The sequence below is a fragment of the Theobroma umbraticum genome, unplaced genomic scaffold (assembly GCF_002168275.2).
Source record: "Theobroma umbraticum cultivar Fairchild unplaced genomic scaffold, ASM216827v3 scaffold_228.0, whole genome shotgun sequence".
Taxonomy (NCBI): Eukaryota; Viridiplantae; Streptophyta; class Magnoliopsida; order Malvales; family Malvaceae; genus Theobroma; species Theobroma umbraticum.
Genome location: NW_018397274.1, coordinates 164,230 through 188,209, shown reverse-complemented (window position 1 = coordinate 188,209; position 23,980 = coordinate 164,230). Strand labels below are relative to the sequence as shown.

The 23,980-nt window shown below is 33.6% G+C and overlaps 4 protein-coding genes across 12 annotated transcripts in view; 2 read left to right on the top strand and 2 right to left on the bottom strand.

The window, feature by feature from the left end:
- The first annotated feature begins 126 nt into the window (after window positions 1–126).
- AAE14 (acyl-activating enzyme 14) lies at window positions 127–7,000 on the top strand. Of its 3 annotated transcripts, none has more exons than XM_021442785.1 (10): window positions 127–430; window positions 2,344–2,416; window positions 2,774–2,942; window positions 3,035–3,133; window positions 4,187–4,284; window positions 4,514–4,707; window positions 5,033–5,160; window positions 5,886–6,271; window positions 6,372–6,586; window positions 6,679–7,000. In XM_021442785.1, exons 1-10 carry the CDS (start codon window positions 231–233, stop codon window positions 6,806–6,808), a joined length of 1,692 nt encoding a protein of 563 aa, XP_021298460.1. In that variant the 5' UTR covers window positions 127–230; the 3' UTR covers window positions 6,809–7,000. The 3 variants fall into 3 exon arrangements, with proteins under 3 accessions (XP_021298460.1, XP_089641548.1, XP_021298461.1); XM_021442786.2 differs by lacking the exon at window positions 127–430 and adding an exon at window positions 1,184–1,646; XM_089785422.1 differs by lacking the exon at window positions 2,344–2,416 and having other exon boundaries at window positions 309–430.
- A 1,450-nt stretch (window positions 7,001–8,450) lies between these two features.
- LOC110427231 (isoeugenol synthase 1-like) lies at window positions 8,451–10,703 on the bottom strand. Its single transcript, XM_021442708.2, has 5 exons — window positions 10,433–10,703; window positions 10,192–10,326; window positions 9,642–9,873; window positions 9,026–9,229; window positions 8,451–8,905 (listed from the first exon to the last, which is right to left on the bottom strand). The coding sequence occupies exons 1-5, from the start codon at window positions 10,628–10,630 to the stop codon at window positions 8,706–8,708; spliced, it is 969 nt and encodes a 322-aa protein (XP_021298383.1). The 5' UTR covers window positions 10,631–10,703; the 3' UTR covers window positions 8,451–8,705.
- A 6,629-nt stretch (window positions 10,704–17,332) lies between these two features.
- On the top strand, window positions 17,333–18,419 carry LOC110427136 (GATA zinc finger protein). The gene has a single exon (XM_021442559.2). The coding sequence runs from the start codon at window positions 17,589–17,591 to the stop codon at window positions 18,048–18,050; it is 462 nt and encodes a 153-aa protein (XP_021298234.1). The 5' UTR covers window positions 17,333–17,588; the 3' UTR covers window positions 18,051–18,419.
- LOC110427134 (zinc finger BED domain-containing protein RICESLEEPER 2-like) overlaps window positions 17,853–23,980 on the bottom strand; it is a 7,642-nt gene continuing 1,514 nt past the window's right edge. For 2 of the 7 annotated variants that reach the window (XM_089785439.1, XM_089785440.1), the window contains 6 exons: window positions 23,619–23,751; window positions 23,030–23,116; window positions 21,144–22,760; window positions 20,681–20,993; window positions 20,347–20,435; window positions 17,853–17,991 (listed from right to left, as the gene is read on the bottom strand). In XM_089785439.1, coding sequence (XP_089641565.1) covers window positions 17,971–17,991; window positions 20,347–20,435; window positions 20,681–20,993; window positions 21,144–22,760 — 2,040 coding nt within the window. In that variant the 5' untranslated portion in view covers window positions 23,030–23,116; window positions 23,619–23,751 and the 3' untranslated portion in view covers window positions 17,853–17,970. Of the gene's footprint in view, window positions 17,992–18,647; window positions 18,773–20,060; window positions 20,256–20,346; window positions 20,436–20,680; window positions 20,994–21,143; window positions 22,781–23,029; window positions 23,117–23,618; window positions 23,752–23,980 lie in introns of those variants that run through there. The other 5 variants (XM_089785437.1, XM_089785436.1, XR_016352037.1 and 2 more) reach the window with 4 other exon arrangements.

The window sequence follows — 23,980 nt, the reverse complement described above, 5'->3', positions numbered from 1 at the left end:
TATTCTTGCTTTCGGATTGGAGGTGACAATTGCAATTTGCAACGTCCAAACGGTGAAACTCCTAACATCACAGCACGGGGACAGGAGCACTTTCGTCTCATTTTAAGATAAGCTGAACCGCGCTTTCTCGTTCCAACCGTTCTTTCGTTCAGAACGCAAAGGAGAAACAGATTTTCCTTCATTGTCACCAAGTCCAGACGCCGAATTCTCGATTTTCGTCTTCAGTCGAGATGGGATTTTACTCCGAGGCCCACATTTGCCAGTGTTTCAGCCGCCTTACCACCCAAAAACGGAACTCCGTGGTGACAATCAGCGGCGACCGCCAAAAAACAGGCCACCAGCTGGTCGAGTGCGTGCTCAATCTGGCTCGTGCCCTGCTCCATCTTGGCCTCCGAAACGGCGACGTTGTTGCCATATCTGCTTTCAACAGGTTCTTATTTATGTACTTGCCTAAATTTGTTTTATGGAAATTTTCAAGTTCAAATCTTGAAGCACTTTTGTTTCGGTTTCTGCTTTTTTTTTTTTCCCTCAATTACGGTTCCGGAAATGCCTTTTTTTTTTAACGCCAAACGCAGTCTTGTTTTATCTTTTATCTTGATGATCGTGTGAGCAAGGGCGGCTCAATAAATTCAAAGGGCTAGAGCAAAATATGTAATGAATTTTTTTTATTGAAATTAAAAAAATTATTAATTTTTTTAAGATGTAAAATTTTTATATTTTTTAAATGATTAATATAAAAATTAAAATTAAATTTTTAATTCAAATAAATCAATTATTATATAAAATTAAATAAAAATAATATAATATTATAATATACATAAAAAATTAAAATAAAAAAATTTATAAATATTAAAACAATAATATCTAATTGTTAAATATTTATTACAAACTGCAAATGAGATTTACAGTTTTATAAAGATAATAATATAACAGATTTTTTTATGTTTATTGAAAGAAAATTGAAATTAAAGAAAGAAGAAAAAAAAGTAAATGAAAAAAAAAATTAAAAATAGATTTTATATATTAAAAAAGAAATAACTGATTTTATATATAAAAAAAAATAATTGTTAAAAATTATTAAATATATTAATCAGAAATAAGGTAAATAAGTAAAAAAAATAATTATTAGAGCTGATTAAATATATACGGATGTTAATTGATTGAAAATAATATAATTTTTTAAAAATATAAAAATATAAAAAATTAAAATTTATTAAATATATAATTAAAAATTAAAAAATAAATAATTTTTTTTAATTTTTATATATTATTAATATAATAAATTATATTATAAAATTATAAAACTTCCTCAAATTGGGAGCTTAGAGCCCTTACTTGGATGGCTTTACCTAGGGGCCGGCCGTGCGTGTGGGGTTTGGAATGCTATTTTTAAATTTTGATGTAAAAACATTGACATTAGCATGCATAGTTAAATATAATGCATTATGCTAAGAGTTTGTATATTAATAGTAAATGGATTTGGAAAATCTTGTGATTCTGTTAAAATAGAGGGCCGAAACGTCATGAATTTGAGTTTTGACACCTTCATTGTTTCAATCTCTTTCTCCATATTGGGCTGCACGCTGAAACTATGACTACGGAATGATTTTATATTTCAATGGACACATGAAGTTGATGTGTATGAAGTAAGCATAGTATTATTTTAAATAGAATCTATGTGTTATTTCTTTGATGCTTGTGTTGGTTTTTGCAAGGAAATTTCACACTATTAAATTAAACTAAGGGGTGACACAATTATTAATTAAAACAACAACATTTGTACAGACTTAAAAACTATTCCCCATTCATAGGTAGATCCCATGTGGGTTTGTGACAGAACCTGATAATGTGAAACTAAGTTTGGGCATTGCATAATGTGCTCGTCTCATTGTCGTGGAACTCAATTATGACACAAAAATGTGCATGTTTAATGCAGTTTGACCTGCCTAACTTGTAAATAATTCTCATTGACACGTTTAACTAATCTAGATAACTTTGATACTCTATACATCTAACCTATTTAACTTGCCTAAAGAGTAAAATTCAAACCTCTCTTTCCTCAATTATAAAAAAAAAAAAACCTGCAACTATTGCTCAAGAACAAAGTTTATTTGGCAAACATGCAATTGAGCAAAAATAGTCATCTGCATAAACCTATTCACAGGGCTATTTCTTAATTATTAGAATTTCAGTGGAATTTTAATTGAATTTGAGTCCAAAAATTTTAACATAATGTTGGTCCGAAACATATGTGGAATATTGGATGTTCATCTTATAAATGAGTAAATATTTATTTATTTGCTTGAAATTATGGCTTATGACATTCAATCCATGCTGTTCCAGTGATACGTATCTAGAGTGGCTATTAGCTGTTGCATTTATTGGAGGCATCGTTGCTCCTTTGAATTATCGATGGGTTAGTATCTTAGTTTACCAACTTGCTCTTAACTGTTTTCTGTTACAGTTATTAAATGTCTCTCAAATTTGTTTGAGAAAAGAAAAAAATTTCGTTCTAAATCGAGTTTCTCTGGGAGCTTCATGAAAATTTAAGTATTTGTTGATATTCCTATGCTTTATAAATTCTAAACTATTAGCTGGAATTGCTGCCACAATAGGCTCGAGTTTCTTTAGGAGTACAGTGATTTGTTGGTTTCTATTCTGATGTGTGCAATTAGTGAATGGCAAGAATGGCATTTGTTGGTTTCTATTCTGATTTGTTGGTTTCTAAACCTGTCTGATATTTCTTGCACTGCATTGTTCTGTTAAAATATAGAGCTTTGAAGAGGCAAGAATGGCAATGGTAACTGTTACGCCAAAAATGTTGGTGACAGATGAGAGCTGTTACCGCTGGCATTCTGCACTACAGAGTCATGCTATACCATCTCTAAGGTGGCATGTTTCACTAAGCTCCCCTTCCTCAGATTTTATAAACAAATACAAGAGTATGTATTATCTTGACATGTAAATGTTGTATAAATGAAGTCAGAATTGTGATTTGTCAATTGCCATAATATCTTTCGCCTCATTTTTCCAGTATTAACAATGGAAATGCTATTGGAGCAATCTGTAAAATCTGGATCTATGAATTACTCATGTGCACCTGAGGGCGCTGTTCTAATATGCTTCACTTCAGGTATTGGTTTTATATGTAAATTATTTTTAAGTTTTACTTATGCTTAATATGATTGTATCCTAAAGGAGGGATGTTGTCCGGCACTTATGAAATCACCAAAAAAAGAATGCAGTAAAGGGCAGACAAGAAAGTTCCTTCCCTTTTATGTATGCTTCATTCCATTTTAAAATTTTTCGCGCCAGGAAAATTTGCAGGATAAAGTATTATTGCACATAATTGAGTAATCATTGCCTCATGAAAAAAGAAATCCTGCCGGAAAGAGCTCTGCTCTGCTCCTTTTGTTTCTTCCATCATTAAAAGAGTGCGTAGATTTGCCAGCTTCATCCATACTTATTATGGCACCAAAGCAAGATTGTGGGAGGACTGATCTCAATACATGCCCACCCACCTACCAGTGAGTATTTTCTAATAAAATGGCAACTTTCAAGACTTGAACCTCTCCCGTGTTTCTAAAACTAGGACTTCTATAAGTGCAGCACATCACGGCCCTTTTTCTACCCTTTATAAGCGCAGATATCAGTTGTCAGATTTCTGTGGTGAGCTGTAAAATTGAAATGCTGTGCCATGATAAGCCAGTAAATTAGGGTCCCAACAAAGTAGAGGCAACATTATCAAATGTCAGTTTAGAGCTTAAATTTTGCATTAAGCCTGTAAAAAGCTTGGTATAACTTCTCAGATTTTAATGACTCCTGCTGATAATAAGGGGGAGGATAGGATCCAATTGACCTGTTAGATGTTTCATCCTTGCTTTGTTTCCTGAACCTAGGAGAAAATGTGGTGGTGTAATGCGTAATGCAAATCATTTTCCTGGTCGAGAACAGCAATTTATTTGGCATTGAGAAATCAACATTAGCTTCTAAGCAATATTATTTGCTCTAAATAAAAATTTTCCCCCTTCCATCTTTTTTCTCTATGTACATTGTTAAATGAAAGCAACGGAGAAACATAACTTGCATCTTAAATATATATTGGGTGTAAAAGTTTTATTTTAATTTCTTCCTACATCCTTAAATGTGCTAAAAACTTAGTGTTTGCTTTCTTGGCTATTTATAGGAACTACTGGGAAGCCAAAGGGAGTTGTCATAAGCCATACAGCTTTAATTGTACAATCCCTGGCAAAAGTTGCAATTGTTGGTTACAGTGAGGATGATGTACGCCTTGCTTCTAGAAATATGTAGATTTGTTTTGACTGTAATTACAAGGATATGATTGAAGAGGTGAAATAACTCAAGTATAGTTGTTCCAAAGTGGACTTATATGGTTTGGGTGGAATCATACAGCTAAAGAAACAATGCTCTTAGTTTATTTTGGTTAGTATTTTTCCATTGGTTCGACCGTGACAACCCTCTCTTTAATTTTTTATTGTCTGGTTATTTCCAGGTTTATTTGCATACTGCTCCCTTGTGCCACATTGGTGGTTTATCCTCAGCCATGGCCATGCTAATGATAGGAGCTTGCCATGTCTTCATACCCAAGTTTGAACCTAGGCTAGCCCTTGAAGCCTTAGAACAGCACCATGTGACTTCTCTGATCACTGTCCCTGCAATAATGGCTGATCTAATCTCGTTGATCAGGTAAATAATAGAATTATTTTTCCATTAGATGATGATAATTAAAATTTTCTTGGTTAGGTCTCTTTGAGATTTTGTTTATCTTCATTTTTCCCCTAAAATAGGCTGTAGCCTTTCTTTTCTATTTTGTTTTCCCCCAGGCCCAAGTCTCATATAAATAGCCTTTGCATTTTCTTGTTCAGCTTGCTGAAATTCATTATTATTTGAACACTTTAACTAATTCCATGCCTGAAATATATAACTTTTTATCTGGAAAATAATGTTGATGCTTATTTTTTATCATAGGGTCGTTTGATCTGGTTGTTTCTGTTCTGTGATATTCTCTAAGGCTGAAGCGAAGTTGGAAGGGTAGAGACAGTGTGAAGAAGATATTAAATGGAGGAGGAGGCCTATCATATGACCTTGTTAAAGATGTGATCAAATTCTTCCCAAGAGCAAAGCTTCTTTCAGCTTATGGTTGGTCTAACTTATTCAATTTTGTTTCTTTAAGTATATCATGATATATTCTACTCAAATCATTTCTGAAGTAACCCTAATGGTTTGTGGAGAAGCTTAGTCAATTCAATGATCTTCTTATGTCTAGAAAGGTGATAAAAATTCTTGCATTAGATGGAAATTGAAAGTATGATCCATAGAGTTGCATATAGTTTTTTGGCATTCTAGCTCTCTATACTTGACATTTATATTTGTAATTTAGTCATTTACTCAGGCATGAAGTACATTATAGCGTTTGCAATCAAATTGCAATGAGTGAACTTAGGCATGTAGAGTGAGCAACTTTCATTAAATTATACTTAACCTGAGCCAACTTTTGATTCAGGAATGTGATAAACATTCTTCTGGTTAAGGTTCATATGAGCTTTTGTAGGGTATTCCTAGTTAGGTGAATAAGCCTATTTACCAGCTCAAGCACTGTCATATGTGAACATGCTAAACTGAAATTCACCTTACTGAGCTGCTGCATGAATACACGAGCTATAATTTATAAGTTACCTTCTGGTTATTAACAGTTTGTCCAGGCAAGGCTAATTGTTTCTGTAGTCATTCATAGGACAAGATGTAAATTTACATGAATATACAGGGTTTAGTAGCTAACACTAAGGATATTCCGTATGTTTCTTGAAACATTTATAACGCCATAGTATTCTTTTAATTCTCTTTCACATTTTAAATTTGTGAAGGGATGACAGAGACATGTTCTTCTCTAGCCTTCACGACCCTCTTTGAGCCAATGTTTGAGGCCTCTGGTACATCACTGCAGAAGTTTTCCAAAAGTAAGTCAAGTCCAGGCAAACCACGAGGGGTCTGTGTTGGCAAGCCTGCTCCACATGTCGAGTTAAAGATGTGCTTTGATGACTCCTCTGATGTTGGAAGAATTCTAACCAGAGGTCCACATGTAATGCTAAGATACTGGGATCAAATTCCAGAAAATGCATCAAGTTCTATTGAAGAAGCTTGGCTAGACACTGGTGACATTGGGTTCATTGATGACCATGGCGACTTATGGCTTGTTGGACGAACAAATGGTCGAATCAGGAGTGGAGGAGAAAATGTTTACCCTGAGGAGGTAAGCATCCATATATATAGCTTCATATCATTTACTGGTCTGTCACTTAAAATATGGTCTTTATTATTACCTTATAATGTTTATTTGTTTGATCATATAGGTGGAGGCGGTGCTGGATCAACATCCAGGAGTTATTTCCTCCATTGTTGTGGGAATTCCTGATCCTCGCCTGACGGAGATGGTTGTCGCTTGTATCCGATTAAGCGATAACTGGCAGTGGTCCAATAACAGTTCCAAATTCTCGATTCAAAGCAACGAGCTATTCCTGTCTAGTGAGAATCTTCGACATTATTGTAGAGAAAAGAACTTAAGCAGGTATATCACTCTTGCTAAACTTTAACTGATTTTCCTTCACTTGTGTTGGGTGAATATGGTTTTATTAACTGTTTCTTTGCTACTGTTTTCAGGTATAAAGTACCAAAGATGTTTATTTTATGGACGACCACATTCCCGCTGACAACAACCGGAAAAGTACGAAGAGACCAAGTTAGGAGAGAAGTCATGTCCCAGCAACAATCCTCGCCTAGCAAACTTTGACAATTTAATTCAGTACTCATCAGAATAAAGCAGTTCCTTTTAGATTCTTTTGGAAGAAAAACATAAATACAAATACCAGTTTACGTAATAATTTTACCAATCTTGTATCACTTCATTAGTAACATAAAATTCAATCGATGTGGACGTGGATATAAAAATAAATTGTTTGGTTCAGATTTTACTTTAATTTATTTTCAGGCGTTTGTGTATATTTTTATAATTGATTTTTATTATTGATAATCATAATTATATATCAGTTTTTAATAGGAGCATTTTTAAAAATATCTTTCAAAGATAAGATATTTTTAAAAATAGTTTTTTTTATAATTTTAATTATTTTTAATTAAGTTAAAATTATTTTTAATGAAATTATATGTCCTGATGTTACACTTCATGTACAAAAATATATTACATGTTATAATTAAGTTGTTATACATCATGTACAAAAATATGTGACATATCATGGTTAGGTTGTTATACTACAAAAACATGTGACACATCCTAATTAGATTGTTATACATTGGTTATTACATGCCATATACAAAAACATTTGACATGTCATCTACAAAAACATTTGACATGTCATAGTTAAGTTGTTACATGCTATATTGAAAAGAAAAAAAATATTATTCTTACACGCCATGTTGAGAAAATATTATTATTATACGTAATATTCAAAAACATTTTGTTATATTTTAATGTCTAAAATGTTGTTGTTACTTATAATCCAAAACTTCAAATCTTTTCAACTCTATTTATTTCTTTTTGTTTTTTGACAATTTAGCACCAATAAAAGTGTTTCTAATATATTTTCATAAATTAAAACGTAAATTTTCTTATTTAAAATACTTATTTTGATTAAAAATAAAAGAAAATTTCTTTGAAAACCTAAGTTTATAAATTTCAACATTTTGAGTTTATTGGTATCTAGGTCTCAAATTGATCCAATTAAAAATTATTTCAAACATCTATAATCATTTCTATCATTTTAGTTTTATCCTAACTACCTAAAAATTAAATTCTCCAAATAGCTACCCACTCAAGTACATTAAAATCATTACTTGGTGTCTTAAAATAATAGGTAAGAGAAATTAAAAAACGTGAGAAAGAAAAATCGAGAGCATAACAAACGAGTGCCGAAGAGAGAAATCGATAAAATTAAAAAGAGTGGGATGGTAAGAGAGAGAAATCAAAAACACAAATAGAGAAAAATTATGATGAATGATTTTATTTATTTGAAATAGTTTCAATGGTTTTTTTATCAAGTTGTGGTTAAATATAGTTAAAAATAATTAAATTTATTTTAATAATTATTCTTAAAATATCTTTATTAAAAAAAGTTATTTTTTATAATTTTCTCTTTCTGATATATAACAAACTTTACTTTGTTGAGAAAAACAAATTAAAGAAATAAATGGAGATGGGTGAGTGAACCAAGGGGTGATGGATGCTATTAATTATATTTGCAAATCAATAAAGTCGCAAGCAATTTGTATATTATATGTGATTAGACATGAAGTAACTAGCAATTAATCCATTTCCTAATTTAACTATTTATGGCTTTATTCCTCAAGCTTGAGAAAATATACATATATATATATATATACATATATAAAGTTGAAAACTTTACCAGGCCGATTGCGTGCGGCAAGCAATTGGGAACTTTTCTACCATTTTATGCCCATTAATACCCAAATATCTCACCTCATTCTTATTTTCTAGAATGACGGCTATTTAATCAGTACATATATAATCATAGATTAATTATTGATCATTATTACGTCGCAATAATATTAGAAATATATATATATATATATATATATATATATATATATATATATATGCATAGGACCAAATTAAGCATCCAAAGAGGGGTTTGATCACATAGGTGAAATGATCACGCAAATGCTGCTAATTTGGGTTGAGGAGGGTTAACCACGCACATATCCAGATACTTATCCACTGTAGTGTACTCGTAGTCAGGATATAGCTTTGATGCCTCCAAATCTTGTTCTGTCAGTTCATAGCTCATTTGATCTCCTTTGATGAATATGTTGTGTAAAACCGCCACCGGAATATTGTCCGGGTAAGGTAAAGCTACAAAAAATCCCAACAAAGAAAAATCATACGTAAGAAGCTAATTCTAACAAGATGAACATGACATATGTTAATGTCATGAAATATGATGATTAACGCATGGGATGGAGGGGGGCTCACTCTCAGAGAGCTTTATGACTTCTTCCTCGGGCACATGAACTCTCTTGAAGGATCGACCACTCTTTTTCTCCCATGCAGAAATCAGTTGCAACTGAGTTACAATATTATTTGGTGGTCTGTAGATGATGACGCGATTGGCTACCCTTGGATCCGTGGCTGCCTTTACGGTGTAGGCTGCAACATCTCCCTCGTAGTTGAAGGCAACTGCATGTTGGAGATAAAACCAAAGCCAATAAAATATTACTCAGTATAAATCACCTAGTTTTGCTAAAGTTAATTTTTTACTCTTCCTTTCGTTGGTGAGCTCACCCCACAAAATCTATTCCACGCCACGAGATACCCAAAAGTCAATGAGCTTTTCCAATAACCAACCTGGTTTCAAAGATAAGGATTATGTAGGAAGATTCCAAGGTTTGAAAGGTTTGTTCTGAACCAAACAAGAAATTCCATGAAGGAAATTAAGCGATTGATTGTTGCATTATCTTGACCTTTGATTGTTTCTTTGTTTTTGACCATTATTAAGGTGGGATGGGTGGGTAGGTAGAGCTATGGCCGATGGGTTTTGGTTCAAGTCAAAAAGAGTCGTGCAATTAATCCAACTCAATTAAGAGCTTACCCTTGGCTTCGCCACTTCCGTAAACCACAACTTCATTTTTGTTCTCATCGTGTGGGTGAAGCAGATAGTCTACAAAGTATGCTAAAAATGAATTCCCTGCAACGTAAGTGTATGAGAGTCCAGCTGCTTCTGCTGCCCTTCTGATCTTCCTTTTGTTAGCTAGTAAAGCTTCGAAGGGTGGAAGTGCACTTGACCTGTCCACTTCATTCCCATATTCCGATGGAACAAACCTCTACTTTCCCGTAACATATGAAACACAATAACAACTTGTTAGCTAGCTTTGACAAGGAGGATTCCTGGTGAATAGTGCATATTACGGTACATAAAATAAGGAAGTTAACATTAATTAATCCAAGTTTGTCCGAGGGATAGAATTCATGCAAGAATTAGAATCTCTCTTCTTGTTTAAACTTTCTCGCATGTATCAAAGACAAAGAACAAAGTAATTAAAGAATCCGTACAACATAAACATAATCATGTTTAGAAACTCCTAGGGAGTGGAATAGATATGTTTAAAACTTGAGTTGGTTTGGCGGGGAGTAATTACAACCTTAATGGTGCCAGCTTCTTTGATGGCACTTATTATTTTGAGTTGGTCAAGATGTTGGGGGACTGCCAGAGTGGAGATCACAACTTCAACCTGTCGAAGGACTGAAACTAGCTTTTCATGGTCGTCCAGCTCCCCCTGTGTGCATGCGTCAACACAAAACAAGACCAAATCAAGGAAGGGAAAAGGAAACCGTACAAGTTATCATAGTATGAGAAGATTTGCAGAGAAAGTTAAAAATTACATAGAATATGGTGACCCCCATGGATTCAAACTCCTTGAGAAGCTGGAGCTTGGAGGTGGAGGAGGAGTTGGGGGTGAGAGGGCGGGTGTAGGCATAGGTGGGATGACCCAAGGAAACGCTTGCCTTCACCATGTACTGACCAAGATAGCCAGTGCCACCAAATATCAGAATCTTGCTCTTTTCACCACACAATTCCATCTCCCTTTGATTTCGAGCAGACTCCCTACTTCACTCAGATATATCCTTATATAAGAAAAGCTCCCGTGCTGCTCTGTTCGTCTCATTGCATACGCTATCTTTAATCTTATATAGAATGAATTCACTATTTAGGGTTAGCAAAAAGAAAAGAAAAGACAAACAGAAAGCAGCCGTAGGTTGAATTCCGCTTACAGGGCAATAAAAAGAATGTGGAAATTAAGGCATGCCATGTCGATGATGGTCAGCTATTACATATACATCATGCATGCCACGAGAAAATTGTTTTAGAAAAAACCACTACGTATATCAATAAAATTAAATGCAACTTAGAATAAAGTAAAGGGTACATGGAATTTGAATTTGTATTTATTTACTTAAATTAATTTGTATAAATAAAATTAAAGAAAAGCCAATGGGAAGAAATGTTCAAAGGGAAAATGGCATGTGATGAATGATGTTATATTTGTGTTGTACAGTGAGACCTAACCCTTTTTTGAAGTAAAAATCATTCAATTACACTGCAAATTTCATAAATCAATCAATAGTTTTTAAAATAAATTAATTAAAAATTCATCAATATTTATTTATTGAACCCTGAATTATTCTTAATAAAAATGCTTATCTAAAATCGAATTATTTCAAACTATATATGCATGCATGAAATGATCTATATAATGCTAACATCTTTCGATTTCTGAATTTGAATTTTCAAACTAAATGTTTATCTAAAAAATTTTAGCTTAAAAATATTGTATAAAATAAAGAGAGAATTCATTCCCCTTACCCTTTCTTTTCCTGCTGTCTGACAAACGACGAGAATGAGCTAGGCCCCTAATCTCTTTTTCAATCAGTTTGAGGGCGACCCGTCATGAGAAACACTGGCTTTGTTCTGACTACTGATACCTTACGTTTGGAAACAATAAAGCTGACATCAGGTTGGAATTTACTATGTTCTTCCAAATTACCAGTGCTGACATGTCAGGTGTCTTATTTTCCCAATTAATCAGCACCACAAATTTCAAACTAAAATCTTAATACCTTCCACAGGTTGAAAAATATGCCCAAGAGGAAAAACCAATGATCTATAAGTGGACTTCCATTTAAATATTTGACTCACTGTATTTGTTTCAATGTTTCAAATAAAAAAAATTTAAATTCGAATCTTCTTCCGAAATATTGTATCTTGAAATGACGGAAGAATGACTCCATCCTAGGATTTTTAGCCACCCAAAACCCTTGTTGGTTTGTGAAATAGGTTGCCCAAACCTGAATCCAATACACAAAAACAACAGCTGAAACCTGATAAGGTGTTTGTTCTTACATGTAGCAAGGCAAAAATATCCTTCTAACAAATTCAGCTTCATGTCAATCAAATAACAACAGAGGCACAGCACAAACTTAATTATCCAGGGAACACAATCTGCCAAAGCTTGCTCTGGTGGCCAATCCTGCAATTTAATGCACCCTATCAGTCATTCCTCCATATATATATATGATCACCTTTATCAAGTTAGAAGGATGCTCAAATTTAATGCTATAAAAAATTAGTGTAGGAATCCAATTGAAATGAATAGGGAAATGAGCCTTGCATTGGGCCTTCTCGGAAACAAATGGAGAATGCGATGACAAGGTCATGTTCACCTTGGATTGCATTGCTTTTTTCTGTCACTAGAAGACGGAGACAAACTGTAACAAAGGAAAGCAGATGAGTCTGAAACTTGATTATTAATCTTATAATTGCAACAGGATACTTACCACCAAGGACTAGAATTGAAAGGAAATGGTCCAACGATAGCCATGTAATTAGCTACCTGGTATACTATCTTTAATCTTATATAGAATGAATTCACTATCTAGGCTTAGCAAAAAGAAAAGAAAAGTAAAGACAAATCGAAAGCAGCCTTAGGTTGAATTCAGTTTATAGGGCAATTAAAAGAATGTGGAAATTAAGCCATGCATGCCATTTCAAAGATAGATAGATATTATTGTTTTATTTGGATACTTACATATACATCACGTATGCCACAAGAAAATTGGTTTAGATAAAACCATTACGTATATCATTAAAATTAAATACAACTTAGAATAAAGTAAAGGGTACATAGAATTTGACTTTGTATTCATTTACTTAAATTAACTTGTATAAATAAAATTAAAGAAAAGTCAATGGAAAGAAATGTTCAAAGGGGAAATGACTGGTAAAGAATTTTCTTTCGGATCAAAACAATGCTTTATGGCCTTTTCTCAAAGGGAAAATGGCATGTGAGACCTAACCCTTTTTGCAAGTAAAAACCATTCAATTACACTGCAAATTTCATAAATCAATCAATAGTTTGTAAAATAAATTAATTAAAAGTAGTAACTATACAAATAAAAATTCATCAATATTTATTTATTGAACCCTAAATTGTTCTTAATAAAAAATACTTATTTAAATCAAATCATTTCAAACTATATATGTATGCATGAAATGATCTATAATTATAACATCTTTCAATTTATGAATTTGAATTTTCAAACTAAATGTTTATCTAAAAAATTTTAACTTAAAAATGTTGTATAAAATTGACATATACACACACACACACACATATATATATATATATATATATATATAAAGGGAGAATTAATTCCCCTTTCCTTTCCTTTCCTGCTGTCTGACAAACAAGAAGAGTGAGCTAGGCTCCTTATGTCTTTTTCAATGAGTTTTAGGGCGACCCGTTATTAGAAACAGCTGCTTAATTTGTTCTGACTAATGATACCTTATTGTTGGAAACAATAAAGCAGAGATTAGGTTGGAATTTACTATATACTTCCAAATTACAAGTACTCAAATGTCTTATTTTCCCAATTAATCAGGTTTTATATTTCACAATATCCCGATAAATTAGCACCACAAGTTTCAAACTAAAAGCTTTGCACCTACCACAGGTCAAAAAATATACCCCAAAAAAAAAACACAAAACAATGATCCATAAGTGGCCTTATATTTAAACATTTGACTCGGTGTATTTATATCAAAGTTTTAAATAAAAAAGTTAAATTTGAATCTTCCTCTGAAATATTGTATCTTGTAATGACGAGAGAATGGCTTCATCCTAGGATTTTTAGCCGCCCAAAACCCTTGTTGGTTTGTGAAAGGGTTCCCCAAACTTGAATCCAATAGACAAAAACATCAGCTGAAACCTGATAAGGTGTTTGTTCTTACATGTAGCAAGGCAAAAATATCCTTCTAACAAATTCAGCTTCATGCCAATCAAACAACAACAGAGGCACAAACTTAATTATCCAGGGAACACAATCTGCCAAAGCTTGCTTTGGTGGCCAATCCTGCAATTTAATGCACCCTATCAGTCATTCCTCCATATATATATGATCACCTTTATCAAGTTAGGAGGTTGCTCAAATTTAATGCTATAAAAAATTAGTGTAGGAATCCAATTGAAATGAATAGGGAACTGAGCCCAAAATTTGTTTTGCATTGGGCCTTCTCGGAAGCAAATGATGAATGAGATGACAACGTCATGTTCACCTCGGATTGCATTGCTTTTTTCCTTCACTAGGAGACAAAGGAAAGCAGATGAGTCTGAAACTTGATGATTAATCTTATAATTGCGACAGGATAATTACCACCAAGGACTTGAATTGAAAGAAAATGGTCCAACGATAGCCATGTAATTAGCTACCTGGTAGTTACCCCCACCCTCCAACCCGGAAAAGAAAGAAAACAAGAGTCAAGTTTCGGAGGCGGACAGGACAGGAGAACTAGCACTAGCAACCAAGTTTGTAGAAAAAGTAAACCACCAACAATAGTTCAGAGCCTTGCGTTACAAATTTATAAAGAGGATAGGAGAGTAGGCTTGCCACGGGGAGAAAAGGGAGAGAAAGAGGGGAATAGTACTGCAGCTATAATATATGACTGCATTTAATAACTAGATTAAAATCTGGGGCTATCACACAATCTGAACATGAACTTCACATTTATGTGCATCCCATACACATATATCCTTAACGATTCTGTGTAAAAAAAATGCTCAAGCAAACTTTATCATGAAGGGAACAATTGGTATACTCATAATTCCATTTATCATATGAACTTGTGTTAGTTAGAGGTTGGTAGGCCACATAATTAGAATATTATATAACCTTTGCCAATTATATCATATGATGGCAGTGATCAACCAAAACCCTTCATACGAGAAGAAGGAAAAGCATCAACAAAGTGATAGTCTTCTTTTCTGTGCATAAACATTGTTGTACCTTAAACCAGTTTCAGTAACATTTTTTCTTCATTAAAATAACAAATTCTTCAGGGTGCTGCTACAATGGACTCATAGAGGACACAAATTAGAAAATGTGAGCAAGGAAGAAGAGAAAAACAAATAAAAGAGAAGGAAGAAAATCAAAATGAGAATAATAAAAAAGGTAGATAAAGGGCTCGATTGGCTCCTTTCAAAAAGTATTTTTAATTCATTCAAAAGGCCAAGCTAAAGAGTCATTTCTTCATTCTAAACATCTGAAAGCTTCTTGATGTGATTCCAGCTGTGGTTGGGCCTAAAGTGACATTAAATCACACAAATTATACTCTCAAAACGGAAGTTAGCCTCAAATGAAAGTCATGCACTCACAGCAGTTTCATAACAGCCAGAAATGATTCTTGGTGGGATTTCATAAATGATATTCAAGCAAACAAAATGTCAAGTTGCTGAAGCATTCATACATTCATCAATGGAGATAGTATTGTATAGGCTATAGTTATGTCTATAGAAAGCAACAAGTAGGAGCTTATTTTATTGGGAAAACAATAATCCTGGCAGCAGCTGGAGAACCCGATTGCAGCTTTTATAACAACTATGGTGTATTGATTCTGTTGTGCAGGGAGGGGGAAAAGATTGCATATCATAAAAGTGGAGACAGTTCCTGGACTGAATTACTTAACTCTAGGCATCCACACTACCAAGATATCATACGCCAGCAATCATAGTGTTGAAATATGGGATTTTCCGAGGCAAAAAGGATGGATCATGTTCCTCCTTTTCCTGAGAATTGTCACTTGCCAAATCTTTGTACTTGTTGGTCGAATTATGTGGGGATATCCTGCTCGTTGTGAGGTTCATCGGTCAGTTTGTGGATTGGAATGAGAAACTGTTCCTCGAAGCTGCTGACTGCACACATCCTAAGGTTTGTCCACACAGAGATCATGTTTATAAGCTGGATTTTTATGATGTAAAATGGATGGAGATGGAATTTAATTTTGAGCCATTGTGCTTTGTTCTTGGGAGGAAATCAATCTGTTTTAGTCTGAGTTCAATCTTTTTCCAACTGTGAATTAAAGGAACTCAATTTATTACTCTGATGATTAATGGAGGAAACTTAGAATTTGCATGGAGGTTGGGCATAATCAACCTGAAAAGATGCAAGCGTCAAGCCAAGTTTTGAATTCTCTATTCAACAGACTCAGTCACCACTCTGTTGGATCAAATCCCCCAAGCAATGCTGAAAGCCTGACACAGTCTGCAACAACTCCTTTCTTCTATAAAATACATGTTGCCTCTCTCTTTTTTCTTCCAACTTTCTCAGATTATTATGCATGTTATCTATGTTAAGAAAAACTTTTGATCAAGTACATGAAGGATGAATCCTTGTAGTGAACAACAGCTTCATGAATATGAATTTGGACTCCTCTGCTTTACATTTGGCCTAGTATAATTTCTTCGGCTGTTCGTGGGTGACAAGTTGAGTTACTTGAAACTATAATAATATAACTTGTTCAAACCTAAAATTAGATAAACACCATACCAATGAAGTGTTTAAGTTACATTTTAGACCTTTTAGCTCTTTACAACACTTTTTCACACTATTTTACAAAGGCACATTTGCCAACCCAAGCTCTTACCAGCTCCAGCAGTAATGGTAAAGTAAGGCTAAGTAAAAGACTGAGGCAGAAGATGGAAATGTGCATCAAAGTGAATAGTACCATTTATAGAAGGGTAGGTAAAAAGCCTAATGTTGTGTGGCCTTCTAATCTTCAAAGGTGATCATAGAGACAAATTAATTAGGGTATCTAGCTTTCAAAAGACTAGTTTGACTGTATCCAACTTGGACCCATTTCATCTTATCTTAACTCACACACTTAAAGTCAAATAAAATATTTTATTTCTTATTAAAATAGGACCCTATTACTTTTATGTTCAAATTGTTCAATTGAATTGAAGTGACTCAAGCAATAGAATGCATATATACACTTGCTCAATCACCACCCCTATGAGTAAATGATGTTGAAGGTTTATACTTCAATTTTATTATATATATGATGCCTATGATTTAAAGGAAAAAGGGTGAAAAGAAGAGATGATAATGCATATCATTGGCTTTGATTTCAAAACAAATTTAAGTAGTTGTGAATTTTACATGATATAATGATGCCAGTGAAAAGACTCAAAACTGAAAAACTATCATGTTGTTTCCTTTTAAGCACACAGTTTTCTCTGTTTTTCAATTTAAAGTCCAATTATAATTAAATTTGATTAAAATCAAAACTGAAATGTCGACCCAAATGTTATATCTTGTCTAATGTTATATTTAAAACTAAAATTAATTAACCCATAATTGCTTACTCAAGAAGCAAGTTGGAATAGTTTTTTTAAATAAATAAATAAAATTATAGCAATTAAATTTGGAGGAAAAATTAAAAAAAAAAAAAAGGGGATAGCAGTTAAAGACAAAGAAACAAGCGGCGGAGAGTGAAAACTTTTCCGTGAGGTCCCCCGACAGTGTGCCACGAGTTTTCCGCATCCAGACAAATACACTCACTAACTACATATTAAAGTTTAAAGTTCTCCACTTAAACGACGTCGCTCTGAGACCATGCAAATCTAATGTAAATGCCTTTTCCCTTCACCTAAACTAATCCCCAACAAAAAACAACAACAACAAAAAAAGACAAAGAAACTGAGCTATGGCTTCTTCCGACATAACAAGAATTGCTGCAGCCATTACTGCGTATCTTCCGTTGATCACCACGATGATCATCGGGGAATCCGTGGCCAGGGAGCTACGCCCTTCCGACCACGGTCTGGAGTACCAGGGCGTGCCGCCGACGGGGCTCAAGTCACCGGAGATGATGTCCTTCTTCGGAGCGGAATCCAAGTCTTCCTCTTCTTCGACGCCCTCCACGGTTGCATTGCCCAAGGCCATGAATTCCAACGACTCGTCGTGGTGGGAGGGAGGCAGCGGCCGGCGGGGGAGTGATCACGTGAGGCGCGTGCTGCTGTTGGGGAGTTTGGTTTGTGGCGTCACAGGTGTGGCATTGTTGGCTGCTTCTGCTTTCATTTATCTTATCAAGAGATCATCCCCATCCACTAATAACAACAACAATAATAATACCAACAATAGTTTAGTCCTGATTAGCAGCAAGTGATTTTGGATGGATTCAAAATATGTAGCTTTTCTAGTGGATTGCCCAATTTCTTTTTTTTTTTTTTTTCCATTTTTCATTTTTATTTCTTTGGGTCTATATCTTTAGGAAAGGATCAATGTAAGGTAGTTAAAGAGGGTCATATTAGTTAAACTTCATAGCTAAGGAAAAAAAAAAAACTAAAAATGCTGCCTTGGCTTTCTTTATCTTTTCCTTTCTTTCTTCTTTAACTTCTTTTTTTCCTTTTTAATTTGTCTGTTTGTTTGTCTGCTAAACTTCAATTGTTGATGTACATAACCCTTTGTACCCTTTATTAATTTGCTTATAAATCCACAATTTATGCTGGGTACAAAATTGCTTAGCTAGAAACAATTGGGATAAGTTATTGTCTTCTGTTTACTCTCTTTTTCTTTTGTGTGTTTTGCTGGACAAATCTGGTTGAGTACTTGTGTTTATCTGATGAGCTTGGAAAAATTGGAAGTGAAGAAGAGATTAGAACTAGTTGTGGGATGATGTGAGATATTTACAGAACCCATGTATGTATAACATTCATGATAAATTGTAATGGATGGGATAAGCAAAGCTGTGAGAATCAGATACCTGAAATTAAGAAACATATTTTTGGTAGCATTTGAGAGATACCCTGTTGTGTTTGTTGGGTTCAACACATCTATACCCTGTTGTGTTTGTTCGGTGGTGAAAGCCTAATCCAGCTCAACACATCCCTGTAGCAACTAGTTTGGATTAGATTGGGAGTTAAACCAATGAGCAGTAGACAAAGGAGTGCTGGGGAAGTGCGCATTGCTTTCAATGTGTCCCTACTGTATGCATAATTAGCTCCAAAGGTTTCACTTTGAAAAGTAGTGTTTCACTTGAGAAATATATATAAATATATATCATGGCGACAGAGATATTTCTGGTGTAGCATGTGGTTTGTGTATGAATTAGGTGAGATGGGTCGGGGAGTCTGGTTGAGGCAGCTGTATGCAATTGCTTTGGATCTGAGATTTGGAATTTGATTGTTAGGTCCATGTTTACCTTGAAATTCATATGACAAAGGGATGCCTGGTAGAAACAGGCACATGCCTTTGAGACTAGGCAGCTTAATTTGCTTCCAAGGTTGGGCTACCTAAGAGGCTAAAACAGTCTAGTCTAGTAAAAGCAGAGGTCAAATTGTAGGAAAAAGATTTTTCTTCTCTCTCCCATTGACAATAAATTTACCCCTATACTTTTTTTTTTCCAAATTAATGGGAATTAAGTTCTTTTAATTATAAATAATTTAACATATTTATCTCCAAATTAATATCTATATGATGGAATTAATGGAAACACTGCAACTCCTAATCTCGGTGCAGCAGCATTGTCAATCTGGCTATCACTACTCTTTTCGATCTAATTACTGTTGATTAATTTGTTCGATAAAAATAATTGTGACAGTGAAAATGAGAATAAAAATCATCATTAAGGGCATTAAATTAATATTTATTTATTAAATTCTTAAGTAAACTTTTAATAAATGTACAAATATGTTTTATTTATAAAAAAAAAAGGTGGTTATGCTATATGGAAACTAATTACTATTATATTGTCTTTCCGAGAATTCACAAATACATCTTCTTTATTTAAAAAAATAAATGAGGGCAATTATAAATTTTAAAATCTCATTTGGGTTAACCCAATACCAATTGTATGGTATAAAATAAGATACTAACAGTTATATAAATAAATATAAACACCACACTATTAATTAACGTGTTAAGAATCTAAACACATACACAAACATGTTTATTAAACATATTATACGACACAATACGAATAGCACGGTTATTAAATAAGTTAGATTAAATTACATATGCAGTTCAAATACAATTAATCTGTTTACATTTGTTTTTAATGAAATAACTTGTTTAAATTAAATATTCTTTTGTTAATAAAACAGATAACTCCACTATTAAAATTTAAAACTAATAATCATAAGATAATTATAACAAAACAGCAGTAATGCACCGAGTATGCTGAAAAGTGTCAGAATAAGCCCATCAACATCAACATAAGCATAATAATTAATAAAAGTCGACACCGACATCAACATCAACATGGAGAATCATAATAAAATCCAAATACCATTCAATATAAACATAATGAAACACCAAAAATCAAGATTAAAAACTCCTTGGCCATGGTCACAAATCATTCTTTCACTTCAACCTATTTATGAAATAGAAATAATATATATATATAGATTAATAAAATTAGATAAAAATTAAAAAAAATTAAATGAAATTTAAAATTTAGTTACCTCTCGGTTTGCTGATGTAACTTCTTCCATACTAACATCTAAGTTCACAATATCCTCTATAATCACGTTTAAATCCATGTCTTCATGTTCTACAATTTGTTTAGGAAAGTTAAAAAAAGTTTATTAAGGGCAAAAAAAAAATGATAACACTGTTCAAATGTAGGTGTAAGGGTGGCAAAAGCATGAAGTAAAAAGGCTTGTTGCAAATACAAAAGATTGCAAAGAACAGGAAGCATTGATTCTACATTGAGAAAACAAATTATAGTAAAGATGAAATAAAGGAAAGGAAACTAAAATATTCAATAAATAAAAAAGTGAAAGAAGATGACATTACCAGCTTCCCCAAATAGCCAATCCTTGCAACAAACAGTGGCTTCCAAAATTTCTGGTTTGAGTGAGCTACGATGTTGGTCAAGGAATTTACCACCAACACTAAAGGCAAATTCAGATGCCATTGCAGATATGGGAATACTCAAGACATCTCGAGCCATGGCAGCAAGCTCAGGATACCGATACTGGTTTTCTTTCCAAAATTGTAAAATATTTATTTCTTTTGTTCTCTCAACCCTTGGTTCAGACAAATACCACTCTAATTGAGATTTTTGGGTGGCAGCCCCAAACTTAATAGTCGCATAACTGTCAAACTCCTAATTAAGAATAATAAAACAATTAAGATAACTTTAGAAAGATATAAATAGAAAAAATAGTCATTAAAATATAATTTTTTTTCATTACAAACAGCATAAAAGATATTAAAATTGAATAACAAATTAAGACTTCAAAAATAAAGAAATTACCTCAAAGAAATCTTTTTTTCCCTCTGTCAAAGTATGCTCATCTGAAGTATTATTAAAAGAGGATGGAGTAGGAGAAGCCTTGACAGCATATTCATTATAAAGAGAAAATAACCGATCTCTAACGTTTTTAAACTGAGTTGAATCATTCCCGTAAAGCTTCCCATAGCTCCATTCCACAAAATGAATCTTGTAACGAGGGTCCAATATCACAGCTATTGCTAAAATCCAGCTAAAATCAGACCAATACTTCTCAAACTGAGCAAACATTTGAGTACTTATGTATTGCATATACACATCCTGTCCACTCATGTGTTCTTGCAAAGTTGAGTGTGCTATGAACATGGGAGGGAAAAATAAGTTGGCTGTTGGGTACTTTGTTCTAGAAAAAACACAAGTAATATCATAAAAAACAGCCAAGAGTTTGCAAAGTTTCTCAACTCGTTCCCACTCGTCTTTAGACGGACAATACTTATAGTTTGAATCACTAATCTCTAAGTGAGAAAAAGCCATGCGGAAGTAAAGGGCTCTTTCAAGCATGAGAAATGTGGAATTCCACCTATTCGGAACATCTTGTCTCAAGCCTCCTTTTGCATTCAAATTCATTAGTGTCACACACTCTAGAAATTTTTGTTTTCTCACTTGAGACCCTTTCACATACTGAACACTTTCCCTCACTTTTCGGACAACACAATCACCCACTTTCAAACTATCTTGCACAATCGTATTAAGAACTTGAGCAAAACATCTTAGATGAAAAACCTTGCCACCTCCTAAAAATGCTTTTCTTACATTCAAGTTCACTTTCAACAATTCAACAAAAGCATTAGTAGCCAAATTATTATCCAATGTCACAGAGAACAATTTACTATCAATTCCCCATTCAGCTAGTAATGCATACACCTTTTCAATCAATGCAACACCATTGTATGGAGGCAGCATAAAGGAAAAATTCAATATTCTTTTCTGTAAAACCCAATTTTTGTCAACAAAATGAGCAATAACACATATATATATATCAGTAGTGATAGAATTCCACAGATCAAAAGTCAAATTAATCCTCCCAGGTGTTTCCTCAAGCAAGTATTTTATCTTGCTTCTTCCTGTACGATGCATCTTAATCATATGAGCTTTAAGAGTGTTACTAGAGATCAAAGTCACATCTTCATGCAAGTAAGACCAAAGATCCCTGCTCCCACTATGCTCCACAAATGATAATGGCAAATTATGCATGAGAATTGCACCTATCACCAATTCACGAAACTTTTCAGGATCAAAATTTGAAGACCTTGTTAACACAGACCCATGTTGATTAGAAGAAATCATTTGACCTATGTCACGTGTGTCTCTCCCAGCACAATTTTCACTATAACGTTTCAGAGTATCTATCTCATGCTTACTATCACAATTCAAAACAATTCCACACTGCTTGCACTTTGCTATTGCTTTTCCATCAATTGAACTCTTCTTCGGAAAATGTTCAGAAAAGATCGAAACTTGTGAACTTAACTTCCTTTTGTTTTTGCCTTGCGTTTTCTCATAAGTCTGTTGTATCTCATCATTTTGCTCCAAAGGATGAGCATTTGATTCAAGGGAAATCCCGTTATTCTCAGATTCCATCTGCAATGACCATATTTACCCTTTACCCTCACTATTTTAGCAAAGCATAATATCAAAACCAATCAAATTGCAAACAAAATAAAAAGGCAGCAAAACATAATATCAACTAAACATGCTTTAAAACCATGCACTAGATCAAGGAATTTAGAACCAGGCTCTTGCATCCACGAGAGAACAAAATTCTAAGTTGTACACTAATGTCTTTGTCGACAACTCTCTTCTGGATATGTACTGGATTTCAACATGGGTGAATGAATAGATAAGTATACCTGATAGAGGCTAGACCAATATGGGATCACAGCAACAACGAAGCTAAAAGTGTCATATGTGTCCTCATTTTATTTCTCAGTTAGTCCCTACACATACAAAAAACAAAAAACATGTTCAATTACCATTAACCAAAAACCATTAAACTGTAAGGCAGCAACTGCAGCAAAAAGAATTAGAGAGAAGACAAAAGATCAGTTGACATTATAGACATAAACCATGTTTTGATGATGAGACTAACTCAATGGGATACAGAAATGCTCCATAATTTGAAAATGGAACATCATGTAGACAGAAATCGTACTCGATCAAGTTGTCATACTCATTTCTTATTTCTTTTTTTTTTTTTTTAAAATGAAAATGCCATCTAACAGAAAAAGAAACAACAGAATAATTGCTCAAGAGCTTGGTGTAGGTATTTTGCAGTGGAAAACCAGATATCTTTTGCAATTTAAAGAATTGAGTTAGGAATTCAAATTCTACATGTATGATACTTGACAAATATAGTCAAACAATGAATGGAGCAGCTACTGTAGTAGCGCTAATGGATGTCAAGTCAAGCAGTAAGAAGTCAGAAACAGGAATAGGTACCAATATCCGCAGAGTTTGAGAGGAAAACCCAACAAAGCAAAGTCATGCAGTTTTCAGACAGCAGCGTGGGTGCGCCGTTTGGGAAGAAGACATGTTGGCAAATTCTGCAGTAAGGTCATCATTTTTGACCTTACTGTAAGGTTAATTAATAAAGATGATCAAATCTATTAGATTAAACTACCGTCATTGATTTAAAATTTATAAAAAAATTGGTAAACAAATTCAATCGTTAAACAAAAAGTCTTTCCTTTTATGGAGTCTTTTTATGTCTTATTAATAGAAACCATTTATTTGCATTGCTTTTATTCAATGGCTGAAATTTTATATTATAAATAAGATTATCACTATAATAAATCAAAAAG